Raw genomic sequence first — 17,895 nt, 5'->3', positions numbered from 1 at the left:
ATAATAATCAGCCATGAAAAGAATGAAATCCTGTTTTTTGTGACAAAATGTATGTAACTGGAAAGCATTATACTTAGTGAACTAGGCCAGTCCCCAAATGACAAATACCATATGTCTTCCCTGATCTGTGGCAACTAATAGAGTACTCAAAAAATATAATGTATAGGAGTGAAATTAACATTTTGATATTTGATGGTTATTATAGCTCTTTCTCTACTGTCGAGGAACAGTGTTTTTTATTTATTTATTCTTCTTAGTATTTGTTGAACTCTTTACTTAGTGTAGGCTTGATCTTATGGGTATAAAGTAAACTGAAAATATATCATTGTAAAAGCTTAGAGGGAATGAAAGAGTGAGGAGGAGGAAGGCTGGGAGCATGAGTGGGAGGGAGGGTAGGGTGATAAGTATCAGTATGTGCCTAATTCTGTATATATGAAATTTGTTCACCTTGAAATTTTTTTAAAAAAATGTACAAGTCTTCCTTAAGAGGTGCGATTGCAGAGTAGAAACATAATCTCTTTGTCCCAGGTTTCCAAAAAGCAATAGTGAAGAATCACAGCTAATTTTGCTTCTCCCTATCTGCATTTTCACACAGCTAACCAGATTTCAAAGATCATTCATTGGAATTAAAGCCCAAGTGATAATTGTGGCTGTGTCATAAGTGGTCCTGCTGTTAAGGCCCTGGGTGTTGAGAGCCTTTACCTCTCTTCCTTCCTGGGACCAGTTTTTATTTATACATAACTTTCCTGACTTACAAAGTTGCGGGAATCAAATAAATAATGCATAAAAGAGAAGAAAGGTTAAACGCAATCTTGAATATATAAAATTCTATTTATATATTTTAACTTAGGTATTGTTGAATTAAGTTTGACCTGAGGCTACCTCTGCACTGTGAGCTCCTAGGTATCAAACTGAAACTTAACTCAGTTTCTAAACACATTGCAAGCCTGATTGAAAAATGCAACCTTGGAACAAGCAACTGGCTTTCAGCCAATTGTAAGCAATCATGCTTCACACAGTTAAAACAGCCAATGTATTGTCCTATGCACAATTGAGACAAATACCACATCATATCATGCTCAAATTAAGAAGAAAACTATCTATGGCAACTTGGGTGATTTATCTGCTTTAACTTTGTGGCTGGCCTGCAAAATTTTGCTGCTCCTGGTGCTGGGTGGAGCTTTCTGAACCCCTCCTGGTGACTCATTCTTTGCTCAAATAAACTACTAAGTTTAATTACTCTGAATTTTTTATTTTTACAAAGCTTTTAATTTATTGGTCTTAATTTATTTGAAAGGCAGAGACAGACAGACAGATACCTTCCATCTTCTGATTCACTCCCCAGATGCCTATGATGGCCAGAACTGGGCCAGGCAAAACTCAGGAGCCAGGAAATTAACCTGGGCCTCCCTGTGTTTGTCAGGGACCCAGCCACTTGATCCATGACTTGCTGCCTCCCAGATTGCTTCAGCAGAAAATTGGAAGCTAGAACTTGGACCCAGGCACTCTAATATAGGAAATGGGTGCTCCAAGTGGTGTCTCCATTGTCCACCTCTCAAGTTTTTATTTTAACAATATGAATCAGACAATGAAACTGGTTGAAATTTATTTAAACTTAAATTTGATTAAACTTCTGAGAGTTTGACTTGCAGGGCTGTGTTTAAAAACATATGTAGCAGAAACATATTTTTGGCAATGGGACACAAGATTGCTCATGATAGTAAAGTGTACAAATAAGAAAAAAGAACTTGTGATAGAAATGTAACAACATAATCATAGTAGGAGCTATAGGAATGATATATTTTAGGTAATGCTTTATTATATTTGAAAATCTTATTAGATGAGAATAATTGGCTCACAAACAAATGGATGAAGGGCATTTAACTACATTATTTTTAGATGATACAATTTAAATTTAAACCTACAAAAATGTGGTAAGTTAAAACACTTCTTGGTAAGTAATTCTAGATGTTTTAAGTTTGATAAAAGACAGTGTTATATAGGAGTTCAGTCTTAGTTTGCATTGAAATTCTCATATGTAACATCTATTTATATTTGGGCAAGTTTATTTTTCTGAATTCATTTTTCTTGTTCTGTAAAAAATAATTCCTGTGTTTTGGGTAATTATGGTAAATAAATAGTTACATTTGAAAAGTCCAAGTACACTGTTATGTTTCTAGTAGGCATTCCTCAGATAAGAGCCATTATGATTTTCATTTGGTTATCATTACTTGTATTTGTTTCCATTGTTTACTCGGTAATGACATTTACCATTATGACTGTCTTGGGTCTGGATTTCAGGGGAGCCAGCTCTTGGATGGAGATTGTGTTGGGGAGCACCATTACAATCCACACTTAAGAGGAAATGGAGAACCAGCATAGGACAGAGAGGATGGTTTGTTGTGATGGTGTCATAACAAGCATCTTAACATATCAATCTCATAGGAAACTCAAGCTGAGATGAACCTACATTGTTTTCTTGCTTTGAGGCAAGGGGATAGGACTTTTTAATCACCTTTATGCACTTTTATTTCTAACACATTAGTCAGGGGATGAAGGGTAGAACATATTTTGGATCAGACAACTTTTAGCTGAAGACAATTCCCAGAAAGGAACTCAATTATGAGCCGTCAACCCCAGTACTGTAGTAGCTTGGAAAAGGGGTGCTTCATTCCAGAAGAGGGAATCTGGACAGTGCACCTGCTTAGAGATCTTCAGTTGAAACTGACATACTAGTTATCCTTCCTAGTTCAATTCATTTTTTATTTTATTTTTGACAGGCAGAGTGGATAGTGAGAGAGAGACAGAGAGAAAGGTCTTCCTTTTGCCGTTGGTTCACCCTCCAATGGCCACTGCGGCCAGTGCACCATGCTGATCCGAAGGCAGGAGCCAGGTGCTTCTCCTGGTCTCCCATGCGGGTGCAGGGCCCAAGTACTTGGGCCATCCTCCACTGCACTCGGGCCATCCTCCACTGCACTCCCAGGCCATAGCAGAGGGCTGGCCTGGAAGAGGGAGAACCGGGACAGAATCCGGCATCCCGACTAGTACTAGAACCCAGTGTGCTGGCGCTGCAAGGCGGAGGATTAGCCTATTGAGCCACAGCACCAGCCACATTTATTTTTTAGTTTGTTTGCTTTGGACCCAAACTTTTTTTTAAAGATTTTTAAAATTTATTTAAGAGGTTGCAGACAGAGAGGGAGAGGAAAAAGAGAGAGAGGTCTTTCATCCACTGGTTCACTCCCCAAATGGCTGCAACACCCAGAGCTGGATTGATCTGAAGCCAGGAGCCAGGAGCTTCTTCCAGGTCTCCCATGTGGGTTAGGGGGCCCAAGCACTTTTTGTCATCTTCTGTTGCTTTCCTAGGTGTATTAGCTGGGAGCTGGATCGTAAGCAGAGCAGCCGGTACTTGAAACAACACTCATATGGGAAGCGGCACTGCAGTCAGAGGCTTAACCTTTAACGCCAGAGTGCTGGCCCCAGTTCAGTTCATTTCAACAGGTTTATATTCAATAAGAATTTTGAAAGAAATAAAAATATAAGAAAATAAGAGGGAAATAGAGATACTTTTAAAGTGGTTAAGATAGGGCTTGCATTGTGATGTAGCAGATTAAGCTCCTGCCTACAGTGCTGGCACATTACCGGGGCTCCTGTTGATTCCCAGGTATTCCACTTCTTTTCCTGCTCCTTGCTAATGTGCCTAGGAAAGTAGGGGAGGATAGCTCAAGTGTTTGGGCCTGCACGCACATGGCAGACCTGGAAGAAGTACCTGGCCCCTGGCTCCTGGCTCCTGGCTCTGGCCTTTGCCCAACCCCAGCTGTTGACACTGTCTCTCCCTCTCTAACTCTTTCAACTAACTAAATAAATAATTATTTAAAAATAATTATGATATAAGTAGCAGTCTGTTAAAATTATATATTCTACATATATATTTATAGGTATATATTACATATATGATACACATATAATGTTGAAATATTTTTGCTGCATTAAAAATAAATCCTTGTCAGATTGGAAAGGGGAAGTAGCTAGAGTCAGCTTCAAAAGGTTTCTCTTCAGTGTGTAATTACAGTATAAAACAAATTTACATTAGGAGTTTATTATGCATATTTCAATTACAAATGTGTCTAAACAAGTAATTCACTATTAAAAGTGACATAGTCAAGTGAGACTTCAGTTTAACCAATGTCAATGAAATAAATCAGATAGACTTCATGGGGCAAGTTATCAACTGAAACGATAGTTGTGACAACCCACTGGGGCTTACCAATGGGCACATGTACAAGGACGTGGGTACTTCATTCCAAATAAATTCTTCTCTGATTATATGAAATACCGTCAACCCAAGTAGAATATAGGATCGTATTAATCCAGTCTGCTTGCATATATGCATGGAATGGAAAGACAACTTCGGAGAAAACAAATAAAACTTCTAAAGGAAGAATCATAGGGAGTTTTGGAAGCATGCAAGCACGTATTAAATTCTGGGGTTAGTGAGCTAAAAGCATGCTTAATTAGTAGAATTTACCATCTAGGAAAAGAAAAAAAAATATTAAGGGAAGGTGTGTTTCCTGTTTTTCATTCCACACTTTGCCCAATCCAGCAACCTGAAACACCCTGGCTGGCTATGGAAAGTATGGTAGTCTTCCTCCGCCTGCCCCGAACAGATCACAGAACCCAGACTAGTGGTTTGATTTGTTCCAGCATGATCCCCAAGCAAAACTGCCTTTCCCTATGAAGCAGCTTTATTTTCTCTTTTTATCAAAAAAAAAAAAAAAAAAAAGGAAACCAAAAAGCAAAACCAAAAAAATGATCCGCAGTTCTACAACAACAAAAAAATTATAGAGGTACTAGCAGCTATTTATGTCACACCTGGTGGTATGAACGCACACCATAAAGATAACACAGCTGTGATAAATGGAGCACCTAAGTTAATGAATACTGCATATCCTTCCCGTGCTACTCTATTCAGGAGGGTTGTTTTTGTGGAGTTTACCCATGACATGAAGTGCGTGGTTAAGTCTGTCTTTTTGGACATGAGGACTGTGAGGCATTACGTGGTTTTACCAAATTTGATAATCTACAAAAAGAAGAGGCAGGTTTCATGTTTTGCTTTATGAGGCAATCTTCTAATTAGACCGAAAATGGAGATGGAAAATTAACATGGTGTGGCTCTGATTGCATTGTGGTTGACAGATTGCACATATTTCATACCAGGAAATTAAGGAAAGATCTCCCAATGACAGACAGTCTTGGATGCTGTCGAAGACAGTCATCTTTCATAATTCCAAACAGTGTTAAAGTGGAACTCCAGTTGATATAAAGAGTTTCATAGGTTTTAACAGAATTTTACACAGTATTTAATGATTTTAAAATCTCTAATAATATAGTAATTGCTAAGCTAAGAAAATGGTTTATATCAAGTCTTGAATAAGCCTTCATGATCACTCTTGATTGAGTGAATATTTTGGGAGTATCCTAAGTGCAAAGTGCTAAAAATGATCTATTAGGGTATCTTTTCAGAACTCCACAGTTCAACTTATTTCATTAATACACAAAATATTTTAAAATCATAGATTTAAATGGCATGTTTTGGCCATGTTCATAGAATTCCTTGAAACATATCCACCAACTGAGAAAGTAGGACACTCTGATTTTCCATTGGAATAATTGCTACTTTGGGAAGAGAGTGGCCAAAGACACGTTTGTGAACAGAGATAAGGCAGAGGACAGACATGGTGCACTTTCCTGGGACAGCCTGAAAATTCTAAGGCCTTTGGAGGTCATCTCGCTCCCAGTCAGTCCTCACACTTTTGTTGGTGGTTATTGTATGTTAGTGTATGCCACTAAAGTAACAAAATGACTTCTTTTGTTAAGCTACATGAAAAATTAGTAGGGAACTGTTAGCAAGTATGTGTGTGTGAAAGCCCAGAGGCTGTGACAGAGAACAGAAAATTGGTGGATTGCTAAATTGCCAAGATTCAGAGCAAGACAAGGAACCATGAGGCCAGAGCTGGACTGGTCGGGAGAGAGAATTCTTTGCCAGGTAGTGAGATGGCAGAGCTCAGAGTTCAGCAGCCGGCTTCACTTGAATGTATGACTATTACTAACGAGCAGAATGAACCCGAGAGACCATGTGCCCTTGGGAGATCACTGATCGCCTGCCTGCCTTTTGGGGCACTTTGTGACTCATGATGAAAGGCTCTAGGACTTATGCAAGCTGGTGTGATGAAGAGGATGCTGCAGTTCCTGGCAGTATGTCCAATGCTTTCACTGATTTTTATAATTTTTATAATATTTATCACTCGGGAAAGGGAAGGTTCCAGTTGAGGACTTACTTTGCTCTCTTGAGACTTTTACGCCTTAGGAGTATAGAAACTAATGCCTAAGAAGATCAACTAGGAACAGTGTATAGGAAATTGGTAATAGGAAAATTTTCAGCTAATGTAAATTTCTCAAAGCATTTAGAGGTTGATATTCTGGCTCCTCTTTATATACCTGTCACTCAAAGGGAAACACCGTGGATATGAATCAGACCTATTTCTTTATGATTTATGCTCAGAATACAGATGTCATAATGATAGCTATCAGCCAATTTTCTGACATTCTTTTGTGATTGGCAAGGGAGTGGACTTCTTCAGAGCTACAAGTCCCTTGTCTCTGAAAGGATTAGTGCAGTCAGTAAGGATCCTGAGGGAGAATCTCTGTATGAACCTAGGACAAACTCAGTATCTCCCACAAACCTCACATCACACAGCATCCATTTTTTTTTACTTTAGATTGCCTTTGTGTATTTGTGTGTGTATCAGTACCTAGTACACATTAGGTGTTTAATAAATTGTGTATTTATTTTCCTTTCAGATGTCTCACACATTTGTCCTGATTAAAAAAATGGGTAATTGATTTTTCATGATCACATTTTTCATGAATGACTTAATGTCTGGCACCATCTTTATGCTTACTAAGGACTGGGATCCAATTTTCCTTTGGTTTTTATTTCCTAGAGTTTATAGACAAGAGCTGAACACATAATGGGCAGTCGGTGAACATAGAGAAGGCAAACTTTGTAGAAGCGAGTCAACATAAGACTGTTTAAAAACTACACTGCACTTAATCCTGTTACCCTAATTTAGTACGCAGGAGGCCTGAAAAGTCTGATTCTTCAGTTTCCTCTTTTAAAATTGGGGTCAAAATCCTCACCCTGGCTTCCTGCATGTCTTGCTGTAACCCAAGAATTGGCTAACTCTGAAGGACCATGAGAACAATGCAGCTGTACAGCACTTTGGCTGTTGCAGTTCAGCAAGTTTAAAATGGCAAGTTCACAATGGAAAAACCAATTCTTCACAGACTATCCTGATGACACAGAAGTGAGATTTTTTTCTCTGCTAAAAATCAAATGAAAACCAAACAAACTGCAGGCTGCTATCATATTGAGTGTAATAGTTCTTCACGTATCATAAGGGTCAAAACTGGATTATATCCCACCAAGATGAATAATCACATAATTCTAGGTCTCTGAAATACAATATTTTACCACAGTCTTCCACCGGGACTTTGGCTGAGGGGCCAAATGATGGTGCTCAGGTGCTGTTTAGACAACCTGCGGGGACCCAGAGGTGCTTACAGACCAGCATAAACAACAGTGACAAAAACAATTGTCAGTGCTTTTGTTTTGAGAATAGGATGGTTATTTAAGTCTATAGTTATCATAGCTATGTCCTCATTGTAACCTCTATTTTTAACTAGCCTAAACTGAATGCACAATTCTCAAACTATTGCATTCCTGCACCACACAAGTGTCAGACTTCTTCCCCTGAAATACAAGTCTGAATTGTATAGTTCTTTGTAACATTCAAAATATAACCCAATTGTATAGCACAGAAAGCAACGCCTTCTACAATAAGGCCTCTGCCTTTAAATTTATTCAACAAATACTGGCTTTCTGTCCACTGTGCACCCTCACCGCGCTGTCCGGTTCCTCAGTGTTCCTGATACATGTGCTAACCTCCTCTGCTTTCTGTCTTTTCTTGACCTGCTTGCTCTGTCTGAAAAGCAGCTGCTTCTGGGCACTTGGACAAATCCTACCTGTGCGATCTATTTCAAAGGCTAGCTGCTGTATCGGCCGCATGCATGTGGTACTCTGGTGCAGCAGAGTGCTAGCCCACCCTGCTGTCTCTCCCCTTACGTTTTGCCTTCTTAGGGTGAAGTGCATGGTCTTTGCATTGAATCCCATGCAATACTTATCTTGTAGAACTAAATTGAATTTAAAATATTAGAAAAAGGTTCAATAATATGCCAAAACCTGATTTTGGAAAATTGAATCAAATGTATATGGACTGGGTGCATGGCCTGTTTTAACAGTGCCTTTAGTAATGGATTCACTCCAAATGAGTCACTGCTAGGCTTGAAACATGGGGCTTAAGGAAAAAGGGCAAGAGTAATAGGTGTATTTTCATTACAGAAATTTTAATTTAAATTCTCAAGCAATACTATTATATTTTTAACTTGATAGACTTATGTTTATCTATTTACTCTATTGAAATATAATCCAAAAGCAATAGCCTATTTAGAACATTACAATATATATTGTATAATAACATAATATAAAGGGTACTCACAAAAGTTTGACAGTGATTTTATCTACAAAGTAATGGCTGAGCGTAAAAGATGCCAGTACCACTAGTCAAAAAATAAGAACATCATTAAATCATATCCTGCCATTTCTGTTAAATATTAACATCTTCAGTATTCTTTGTTTTTACCCTGGAGATTTGGTTGATTCTTTTCACCCTACGCAGTGGTAATGTGCTGAAGTGTTCCCCTGGCCCTTTCTCTTCTGATCCACCGCCACTCAAACACCCCAGACCTGGTATGTAGTCCAGGGGCACTGACCCAGAGAGTGCTCTAATCAAAGGCCTGTTACATCCCTGCTCCATTTGGTTTTCTTCCTGTGCTGAGCTAATCTAGCTTCTGAAGGTGATCCTTCAAGAAACCTTTGAAACCCAGAATAGGCCTCAGGTCACCCTGCTTGCTCTCTTCTGAGACCTGTCCTGCCGGGTGACTTCACAGTCTTCCCTTGTCCTGGCTAACAGAAAGTTTATGCAAGCTCAGAGGGACTCCCAATGCTCTCATCTTAATAAGAGTTTTACTCTTCCTCCCAAAGCATTATTTCCCAAACATAATCCACTTGAAGTTCAGGAGGGGAGTAGAAAGCTGTTCTATATCCTTTTGTCTCTTCTATTGTTATACAGCAGTGTTCTCTCCATAGCTTTTCCTCAAAACCCAGCCAGGATCCTATCATGTTTGAGGTAATTGAAAGAAAAGTGATTCTTTTACTCTTCAGAGTTTTAAAGTTACCAAATGTGATTAAGGAAATACATATTTCTAAAAATTATTCCAAATATACTAAAAGAGCTAAGTCCTAAACCACTTTAAAGTTAAATATTTTTGTGATTCCAAAGATTAATTGTAATATGGCTAATACATATTATTGGTTTTGCATAGATTATCAATTTTGTACTTTCCAAGGGAAAAAATAGCCTGTGTGCAAAGGGGGAGAGAGCAGGTGTTTATGAAAAATATTATAGGTATTTCTTGATACACAGAATGACGTCAACCTAAAGTGGCGATGCCTAAGAATCAAAACCAAAAATGTTTGTACTTTCCCAGGTTCATTTATTTTTCTGTTGGTATTGCATATTGAAGAAGGGGCTGACTGCTATGTAGAAAGTTACTCATTTTAGAGATATTTTTACTTTATATAGCTGATTACTCAAAATGAATGTTTATCAATGATCCTAAGAAGCTATCTTTTTGATGAAATATTTTTGATGTGAAACTGTAGTATTTTTGAAACATATTTTCCTGGTTCTGTTTTATGACATTCATTTTATAAAATGTATAGGAAGGCATTCTCAACCCATGATATGATGGAAAACCAGAAACTGGAGAAAAATGAGTGAAACATGATTTAATTCTTTGGCATATAACTTATTAATAATTGTAAGTTATTTATCTAATGAGGTGTGAATAATGCGGTTAGGAAATGTTTCTTATTTATATAGTCTCTCCCATTAACTGCAAAGTAAACCAGAATGAAATGAGTAATTTGTGATACATTGCTTAATTTTGTTTACATTGGTAAATATTACAAAGAAAACTCACTTTTACTCTTCTACTAATATATATTTATCACATTTGAAACTGAGAAGGGACTTAGAAATTATCTGATCTAAATTTGTCACTTCACTTCTCTGTGAGATTAATGCCAAGGCAAATCAAGTGGACTGGCTTTATGTAACATAGCTGGTTAGGGACTGGGCTGGGACTTGATTCGGAGAATTCCTGACTTTGGATCCAGGAGGTTTTGCATTATAACTTACAACCTTTAAAATAGCATCTAATCCCACAGGGAGTTTAAATATTTGGGTTTGCTGTAGCTGTGGTTTTCTTAAAGTGTTTAGGTAAGAATAAACTGATATTATGTTTGCAACATCATTTTAAATTTGATTTCTAGGCAAAAAATCATATTTAAATCCAGCTTTTCAGCCAATATAAATATAAAAGAAAGATCCCAGCCAAATTCTGTCTTTTTCTGCCACCCTACTTCTATGTGTCTTTCTCCCTCTTCCTGTCATTTATGTTATGTTACTTTTAAACTGAGTCAGATGGTAGACAGGGCTCTTTTCACTTCTCTATGGAGTTAAGGCACAGTGGTGGTTCTATAGGATTCAAGTTCTACAAGTTTTCCTACCCCATTTAGTTGATTGCCACATAGATAAATAATGTAAGAAATTAAAAAGAAAAAATTTGGCAGACAGGAAGCAAATATGCCTGTAAATGCTTACTTAAGGCTAATGTGCATTTGTGAATATGGGTTACACGGTCAATCTCTATAGCTTGTGAGAAAAAAAAAGAATATCCCCAAGTTTTTATTTCTTGAGGAGCAGAACAAGTAGACTTACTTGATTTATTTATTGTACCATAATCACTATCAACTATGCTTTAAGTAATATAGCCACTTTTGTAGCAGCACACCTTTTGAGGAGTGATATATAAATATTGACAATTTTAGTCAAATAACTTTTTACAATGTTGCAAAGGAATCAGATTCACATAACTAAGTATTTCAAATTTCTTAAGGGGGCCTTTTGAATAATGATTGTTCTCAGTATTACATTAAAAACTAATGAAAGAAAGTAGTTGTTTGATCCATGTTAATTTTTTCTCTATTTTTTCTCAGGTTTCATACATAAAGTCTTCACATTTAAGTCAAAATTTCCAAAATTATTATTACTTAAAAAAATAAAAGTGGATTAACTTACGGCCCTGATGCTCTCAAAATGTCCACCTTCTTTCTCAAACTCAATAGGCTGTCCTTTTAGCGTCCAGAAGAAATTGACATCCAAACTAGCATCATGGATTGCTTTGCAGTTAAGGACGATGCTTTCTCCCACTGTTAACTCTATTCTTTTAGGAGTAAGTTCTATCCTTGTAGGTTCTGTAGAAATAAAAATACATTGATTAACCTCATCAAAATGTATTGTTGCCCTGCCTTCTACGTCATTTTAAATAATAGAGGAAAACTTCAACAAGGAATCTCTACAGTACAATTGTTCCAGGTACAGGCATCTGATTTTTCACCCCGAAGTAAACTATTACTAGGTGAAATATTAGTTTTTTGGATGCTGGGGCATTTTGCTCTGCTTTTATTGGGGACTAAAGAGTCCCTGTTTCTATTAAGAAGTTAATTTGGACAAAAATGATGATAGACTACATAACTAGACAGGCATTGGCATTCTGGAAGGAGGAACATTAGAAAAATGAAACTATAGCCTTTGTGGTTATCTTGAAGGATCACCAATTAAATGAAAGGATTTTTAAAATAAAAATTATCCCATATCTCAGAAAGAATTTGGGGGTAATTTACTTATTAAAGGTTATTGTAGGTTACAAGACAATACAAAGAAACTTCCTCTGAATCTCTGTTTTCACAGAAATAAAGATCTAATGCAAATACTCTGCCATTTGTATTTACTTTGTTTTACTTTTAAAAATCTGCATAGGCAGAGAAAAGGAGTGGTGGAGGCACCCTCTGGCTCATTACAAAATATACTTTTGATAGAGTGTGGATGGCGTCATTGAAACATAGAAACATTGAATGGTTTTTGTTAACTAAAGATTCAGTTAAATCTCAAAGCCACGTTTTTTACAGGGTTTAGAGCAGCTTTGAATCAGCAAAGGTGAATACAAGCTATGGGTCTATGGGTTAAAATAGTGATTGAGTGACTACAGCAGGATATGTTTTGAATAAAGTAATGAGGTGATAGAAACACGATTTTGGTGTTTTACTCACTAGACTCCTGCATGAAGACACTACAAGACTGACTGAATAACAATCACGTGAATTATGTTATTCCAAGAATAATGCAGTCTGAGGAAGCATCGCGGCCAACCACTGACCGCATTCTTTAACATCCAGGCTCCTTCCTTCGGAGCAGTCACTGGGAAGAGGTGCAATCCCAGGCCTGGAAATCCCAACACAAATCCCAACATTCTAGAAGGCAGATACTCCAGAGGGCGTGCACAGTTCCAGCTGCTCAGGGAAGGCAGATAACCACTGCAGGCTGTAGTTTAAGCTTTTTTTGGGCATTGGAGTGTTCTGAATAACTACAGATTCCATTTAACTCTTGACCAACACCAACATGTATTAATTTCTATGTTTGAGGGTCCAGCAATGAATGCTTTCTTATGAAAATGTCTGATTAGCAGCACACAGAAGGAATAAGAGAGAAATTGCTGTGCTGGGCTGGGTCCCAGTAACACATAAGATAAATGCAGGCATCTTTGAAGTTATGTTCTTTCCTTCCCTCGATTTTGGCCTCTTTTCTATAATATCAGAGTGCTGGCTCTTTTAATTACATTTTTATTTCTAAAGATAGAGGAAAAGCATTTTCACATTTTTATGGCTAAAGTATGATTTGCTGTTTGATACAAGCACAATGGAAAATATTAATTAAGGATCTATTCAGTTGTGAAAATATGCTTTTGCCAGTTAAAGAGATTTTGCTGCTTAAAGTATGAATTTTTTTAACCACTGAAGAGTCTCAAAACGTTCTGGGCTTCAAATAGAGTTCACTTTGAAATAGAAAGCCAACAGAAACATTCAACAGTAATATGTATTATCTTAAAAGTGTCATTCACTTTAGAAGTAGAAAACAAAGAGAAGCATTTAAGTGGTACTATTTATGATTCTAAAAACTGCTGGTATAGGAAAACTCCCATGGATGCAAAAGCCCGGAGCAGCTGCGGTGCGAGTGTCCCTGAGGGAGGTGCCTCCACCTCTCGTACTCTCCTGCTACACCTCCCTGTCCCATGCCCCTGGGGCAGTGATAATAAAGGAATACTCCTGTTTGATGCTGAAACTATTCTCAGTGGAGGAGAATATTTTTACAAATTGAGACATTGAATAAAACTTCTTAAAGCTTTCTTTACCCTCTTACAAATTTTCTTCAAAATAAAATATTTCAGTTTCTGCCAGTAACTTTCCTTCCTTTATGGTCCCCTAAATGGTCATTCTGTGTTTGTAATGCATTTTCTAAAGAGGAACACGCACACATGTAAGCGCAAATATGCGAGAACACTTCAGAAAGTTTGTGAAAAATGGAATTAAAAGGTCATTTTAGTCATTTTGATGGAAAAATTTGAAATCCATGCATATATACACCTGTATCATATTCATTCTCTCTCTGATAAAGCTATGAAACGGTACTTGTAAAACATTTGCCACATGGTCTTACCTTTTACCGATACCGAAGCTACAATTTCAGCAGAACCAAAGATGTTTTCCCCTCGGCAAACGTACTTTCCCTCATCTGATTTAGAAGCATTTAGGATCCGTAGATTCCCGTCTGGAAGAATAGCTATTCTGAAAATTATTAAAAAAGGGTTTTTTTCCTTTTTTATTGCAAATCAACTAAATGGTAAGAATCTCTGATGAAGTGTGAAAGCACTTTTAAGGTAATAACACGTAAGAGAAAGGACCACTGTGAAAATATGCAGTGATAATGGAAACATTTTACCCTTCAAGAAATTATGCAATAAACCCATTTAATATCTTTTTATATTCAAAAGGGTTAGTGAGCTACAGGTTATTTTTCCTTTTGGCAGTTTTTGACAGTTATTTTTTAAATGAATGGGAAAAGGTGACCCTGAATTTGGTTATTAAAAATTGTTACTATAATGCTCCCAGTGATTTTTTTAACATTAAGCTTGGGTATTTCACCTCAAACCAAAAGTGACCTCAAAACTCAAACATAAAAAGAAATAGCATAAGAACAGAGGAGGACAAGTAGAGAACATAAAATTAATTGTACACAGCCAAGAGATGATTTATGGCATTTTCTCCATACTGCCCCGGGTGTAGCAAGGGTATGAAATGTGACCTGATACTTGTGCTGCTCACGGTGCACTTTTTAAACCTAAAAATGTGATATCTGAGTTTGCATTTGGGCTCCTTCAAGACCTTTGTTAAAAGTGGACCTTCAGTTTTATATGAAGGTGAAAAATTAAAGCATTATTAAAATTTTGTAGTTCAGTGAAAATGAGGTTGACATTTGGAATTACTGTGTTCTCCTGTGCACTCATCATTCCAGGAATACACGAATTTCAAATTTAATTAGCACTTGTGTCCTTTGCTTCCTTCTGTGCTCCTTCAACCTATTCTTGCACTAGTGCCTCAACCAACTCTGGCGCCCTGGAATGCAGCAGAAGCAAGCGCTGTGGTGGTTTAGTTGGCATTCTGCTGGAGTTCGGACGACTTTTATTAGGAAAGGAGAGCTAGCAGGCTGTGCGGCTCTGTGTACGAATCAGTGATCCCTCTGAACTTAAAATTCTCATCGAATGCTCTTGTTCCTGAGAAGAATAGTTTATTCCATGGCGAAATGAAAATACGAAACTAAGACGCAAGAATAATGACGAAATCTGTTTAGTCAACATTGTTTATGCTGTTTTAAAGTGTGTGTTCACTCTTGCCAGTCACCCAGAACAGACGACTAGTTACTGCATTGAAATTCATAACAATTGGTATTAATTCTAGGCTGCTGAAATACTCCTTATGAATTTGAACTTACATATTGGCATTAATAAAGATGTGAGTTTAAAAACATCATATGGTTTTCAATATGGATCAAACTTGATTTACAAGTGTAAAAAGGAAGACAAATTTAGAAACAAGGCAAGATAGGAATAGAGAATTTGATTTTATAATTCATGTCTCGGAGAGAGATACTAGTTGAGACACTTGCAAAACATAGTACCCTTGAAAGATATATATATATATATATACACACACACACACACACACACACACACACACACATAATCCATTTAACATGGTCAGTGATAAAATTCTGTTCATTATTTAGATGGAGTTCATTTTCTGTCAAAATATGTATTTATTGCATTTCAATCCCAAGATACACATGCTACAAAAATTGTGTTTGAAGGAAAAATTATAAATTTTGAAAGAAATGACATCCTCTTTATAAGAATTACAGACTATTGAGATGCATCCGAATCACTGTGATTTGTGCAGATTGTTAATATCTGGAAAATATCTTGATTTTACTGACTAGAATAAATTCTAACCTAGCAGGTGAGAAGTTTGCTGTAAAAGTCCACCTTCTTTAAAGAAATAAATGCATCTTTGGTGCTGGCAGTATTTCAGCTCTGAATTTAATATGAGTGCTTTCTCACTGACAGGAGGCAACATATCACAGTTTTCTTTTAAAGATAGTTTATGAACACTCCTCTACTTGGGCCACTGATCAACTTGGGGGATGAAGACTATTCCATATCATGATGTTTATCTGTGAAGTAGTAGAATTATTTAACCAAAAGCCTATCTTAGATTCAAACTATAGATTCTTATCAGATGATCTCAACTTTTTAACTTAGAAAATAAAAAAAAAAATAGATAACGAATGTGATTTTCTGTGCCATGTCTGGTTATTGCACACATAGCTATTTAACTGAATGTTGAATGAACGTTTCCTTGAGATTTCTAGCCTCTTTATCCTTTCCTCTCTGCAATTACCTAAATTCTGGAATTCTAGGGTTTGGAGATGAATTCTGTTGAAGCATCTGTAGTTGGACTTAGAGTAGGGTGAGGTGAAGGTTTTCAGATAGGGACAGAGTTTACAAATGCAAGCCAGTATTTTAGCAGTAGCCATCAAGTCATGCTTACTATAATCCAGTCTTTAGACTTGTCCAGGATTTTCTGCTTAGACTTGGAGATATCTTGGTTCTCACCATGCACCTCATTACTGATCTCTGTGTTGTTTATTCAGTACTCCAGTCCATCTGTGACATCAGTGTGCTTATTGCAGGGATTCATTGTTGAATTCAGGACTACTTCTGGTCCATCTATTTCCATGTTTGCTTTACCTATCAGAAACCACACAACCTAGTTTAAACCTTTCCAAGTAGGCTTCTTGCACGGAGTGCCATCTGTTTACCTGTTGCTATATTGTTTACTGATCATGCTGTGATGGTGAAACCAAATTTCTTCTTTAGGAAAAAAAACATAAGTGTATACTGGAAAGTGGAGTGGAGTTCTCATAAGATAAGTGTCCTTTTTAAAAAGAAACATGAAAGAGGTAGGTTTTGCTCTCATTTAGCTATCTGCCATGTGAGGACACCTGAAAATACTATGTCTAAACCAAAGTGGGACCCTTGTCAGAACCTGACAGTGTGGCACCCCGCCCCAGGATTTTCCAGCTTCTGTAACTATCAGAAATAAATGTCTAACCAAGGTTACCCAACTTGTTAGAACAGCCCAAATTAATACACCAGCCTTTCTCTATTGCCTGTGTGCCCTAATCACAAATTAATTGGCCATATTTGTGTGTGTCAGTTTCCTGATTCTTTATTCTGTTCCACTGATCTATTTAAATATCTTTATGACAAATTCTCTCCACCATGATGATTGAGGCTTTATGGTTTATATTGAAGTTAGGAAGGTTAAGTTCTCTTGTCTTTTACAGGTTTTTGTTTGTTTGGCTATTCTGTGTCCTTTGTTTTTCTATATGATAGAAAATTTTAGATAGAAAATTAGACAATTTATTTCTTAAAAGTTTGCTGGGATTTGGTCGAAATTTCTGTGAATGTAATGTTAGTTTAAAAGGCAGCTCACATATTTACAATATCAAGTCTTGGAATCAGTGAAAATGATATATATCAATTTAATTAAGTCTTTAATTTCCCCAGGGAATCTTTTTTATTTATCAGTATAAATGTCTTATATCATTTGTCAGATTTGTCCCAATAATTTTGGCAGTTTTTAAAAGCATGTTTCAGTTACATTTTTAATGTGATTTTTTATAGATAATTTCAGAGTCACATACAATTTCAAGAAATACCTACCTTCTCTAGTATCCATAAATAATAATATTTTGTAGTCATAGAATATCTCAACTAAGATATTAATATTTGGGCTTTCTCAGTTTTAACTTCTATAATTTTTTCTTTAACTATTTTGTTAAGATATCCACCACCACACTCAAGATATGGAACAGTTTGAACAAAATAATGATTCTTCATTTTTCTTCATTACCCCTAATGAACTGCCCATCCCACATACCCACCCTTCCCTCTAGTTCCTAATTTCTGGCGAATGGCTATCTCAGTACCATCAGGAACTGATATTGGGTCATTTAGATACCAACCATTGCTAATCAACTAGAGAGTTCTTCAATATGTCATCTTCATTCAGAGATCCAGAATAAAGTGGTTCCCCATTTAACAAGATAGAAAAATGGGATATGCATATCCGATGGCTTATAAAATTTCACATGGCACTGTTGTATAACACTTCCACTCACTCTTGGCCTTATCTGA

General features: G+C 36.8%; 1 protein-coding gene across 2 annotated transcripts in view; it reads right to left on the bottom strand.

The window, feature by feature from the left end:
* Positions 1–17,895, bottom strand: part of CNTN5 (contactin 5) — a 1,376,886-nt gene that overhangs the window by 149,736 nt on the left and 1,209,255 nt on the right. For both annotated transcript variants that reach the window (XM_089312106.1, XM_051820359.3), the window contains exons 14-15: positions 13,797–13,924; positions 11,322–11,497 (exon numbers count right to left, since the gene is read on the bottom strand). In XM_089312106.1, the coding sequence (XP_089168232.1) occupies positions 11,322–11,497; positions 13,797–13,924 (304 nt within the window). The remainder of the gene's footprint in view (positions 1–11,321; positions 11,498–13,796; positions 13,925–17,895) is intronic.

Source organism: Oryctolagus cuniculus, chromosome 1 (genome assembly GCF_051225735.1).
Source record: "Oryctolagus cuniculus isolate XC-2025 breed Fujian yellow rabbit chromosome 1, ASM5122573v1, whole genome shotgun sequence".
NCBI classification, from domain to species: Eukaryota; Metazoa; Chordata; class Mammalia; order Lagomorpha; family Leporidae; genus Oryctolagus; species Oryctolagus cuniculus.
The sequence above is the reverse complement of the archived record's forward strand: the minus strand, read 5'-3'. Positions and strand labels throughout refer to the sequence as shown.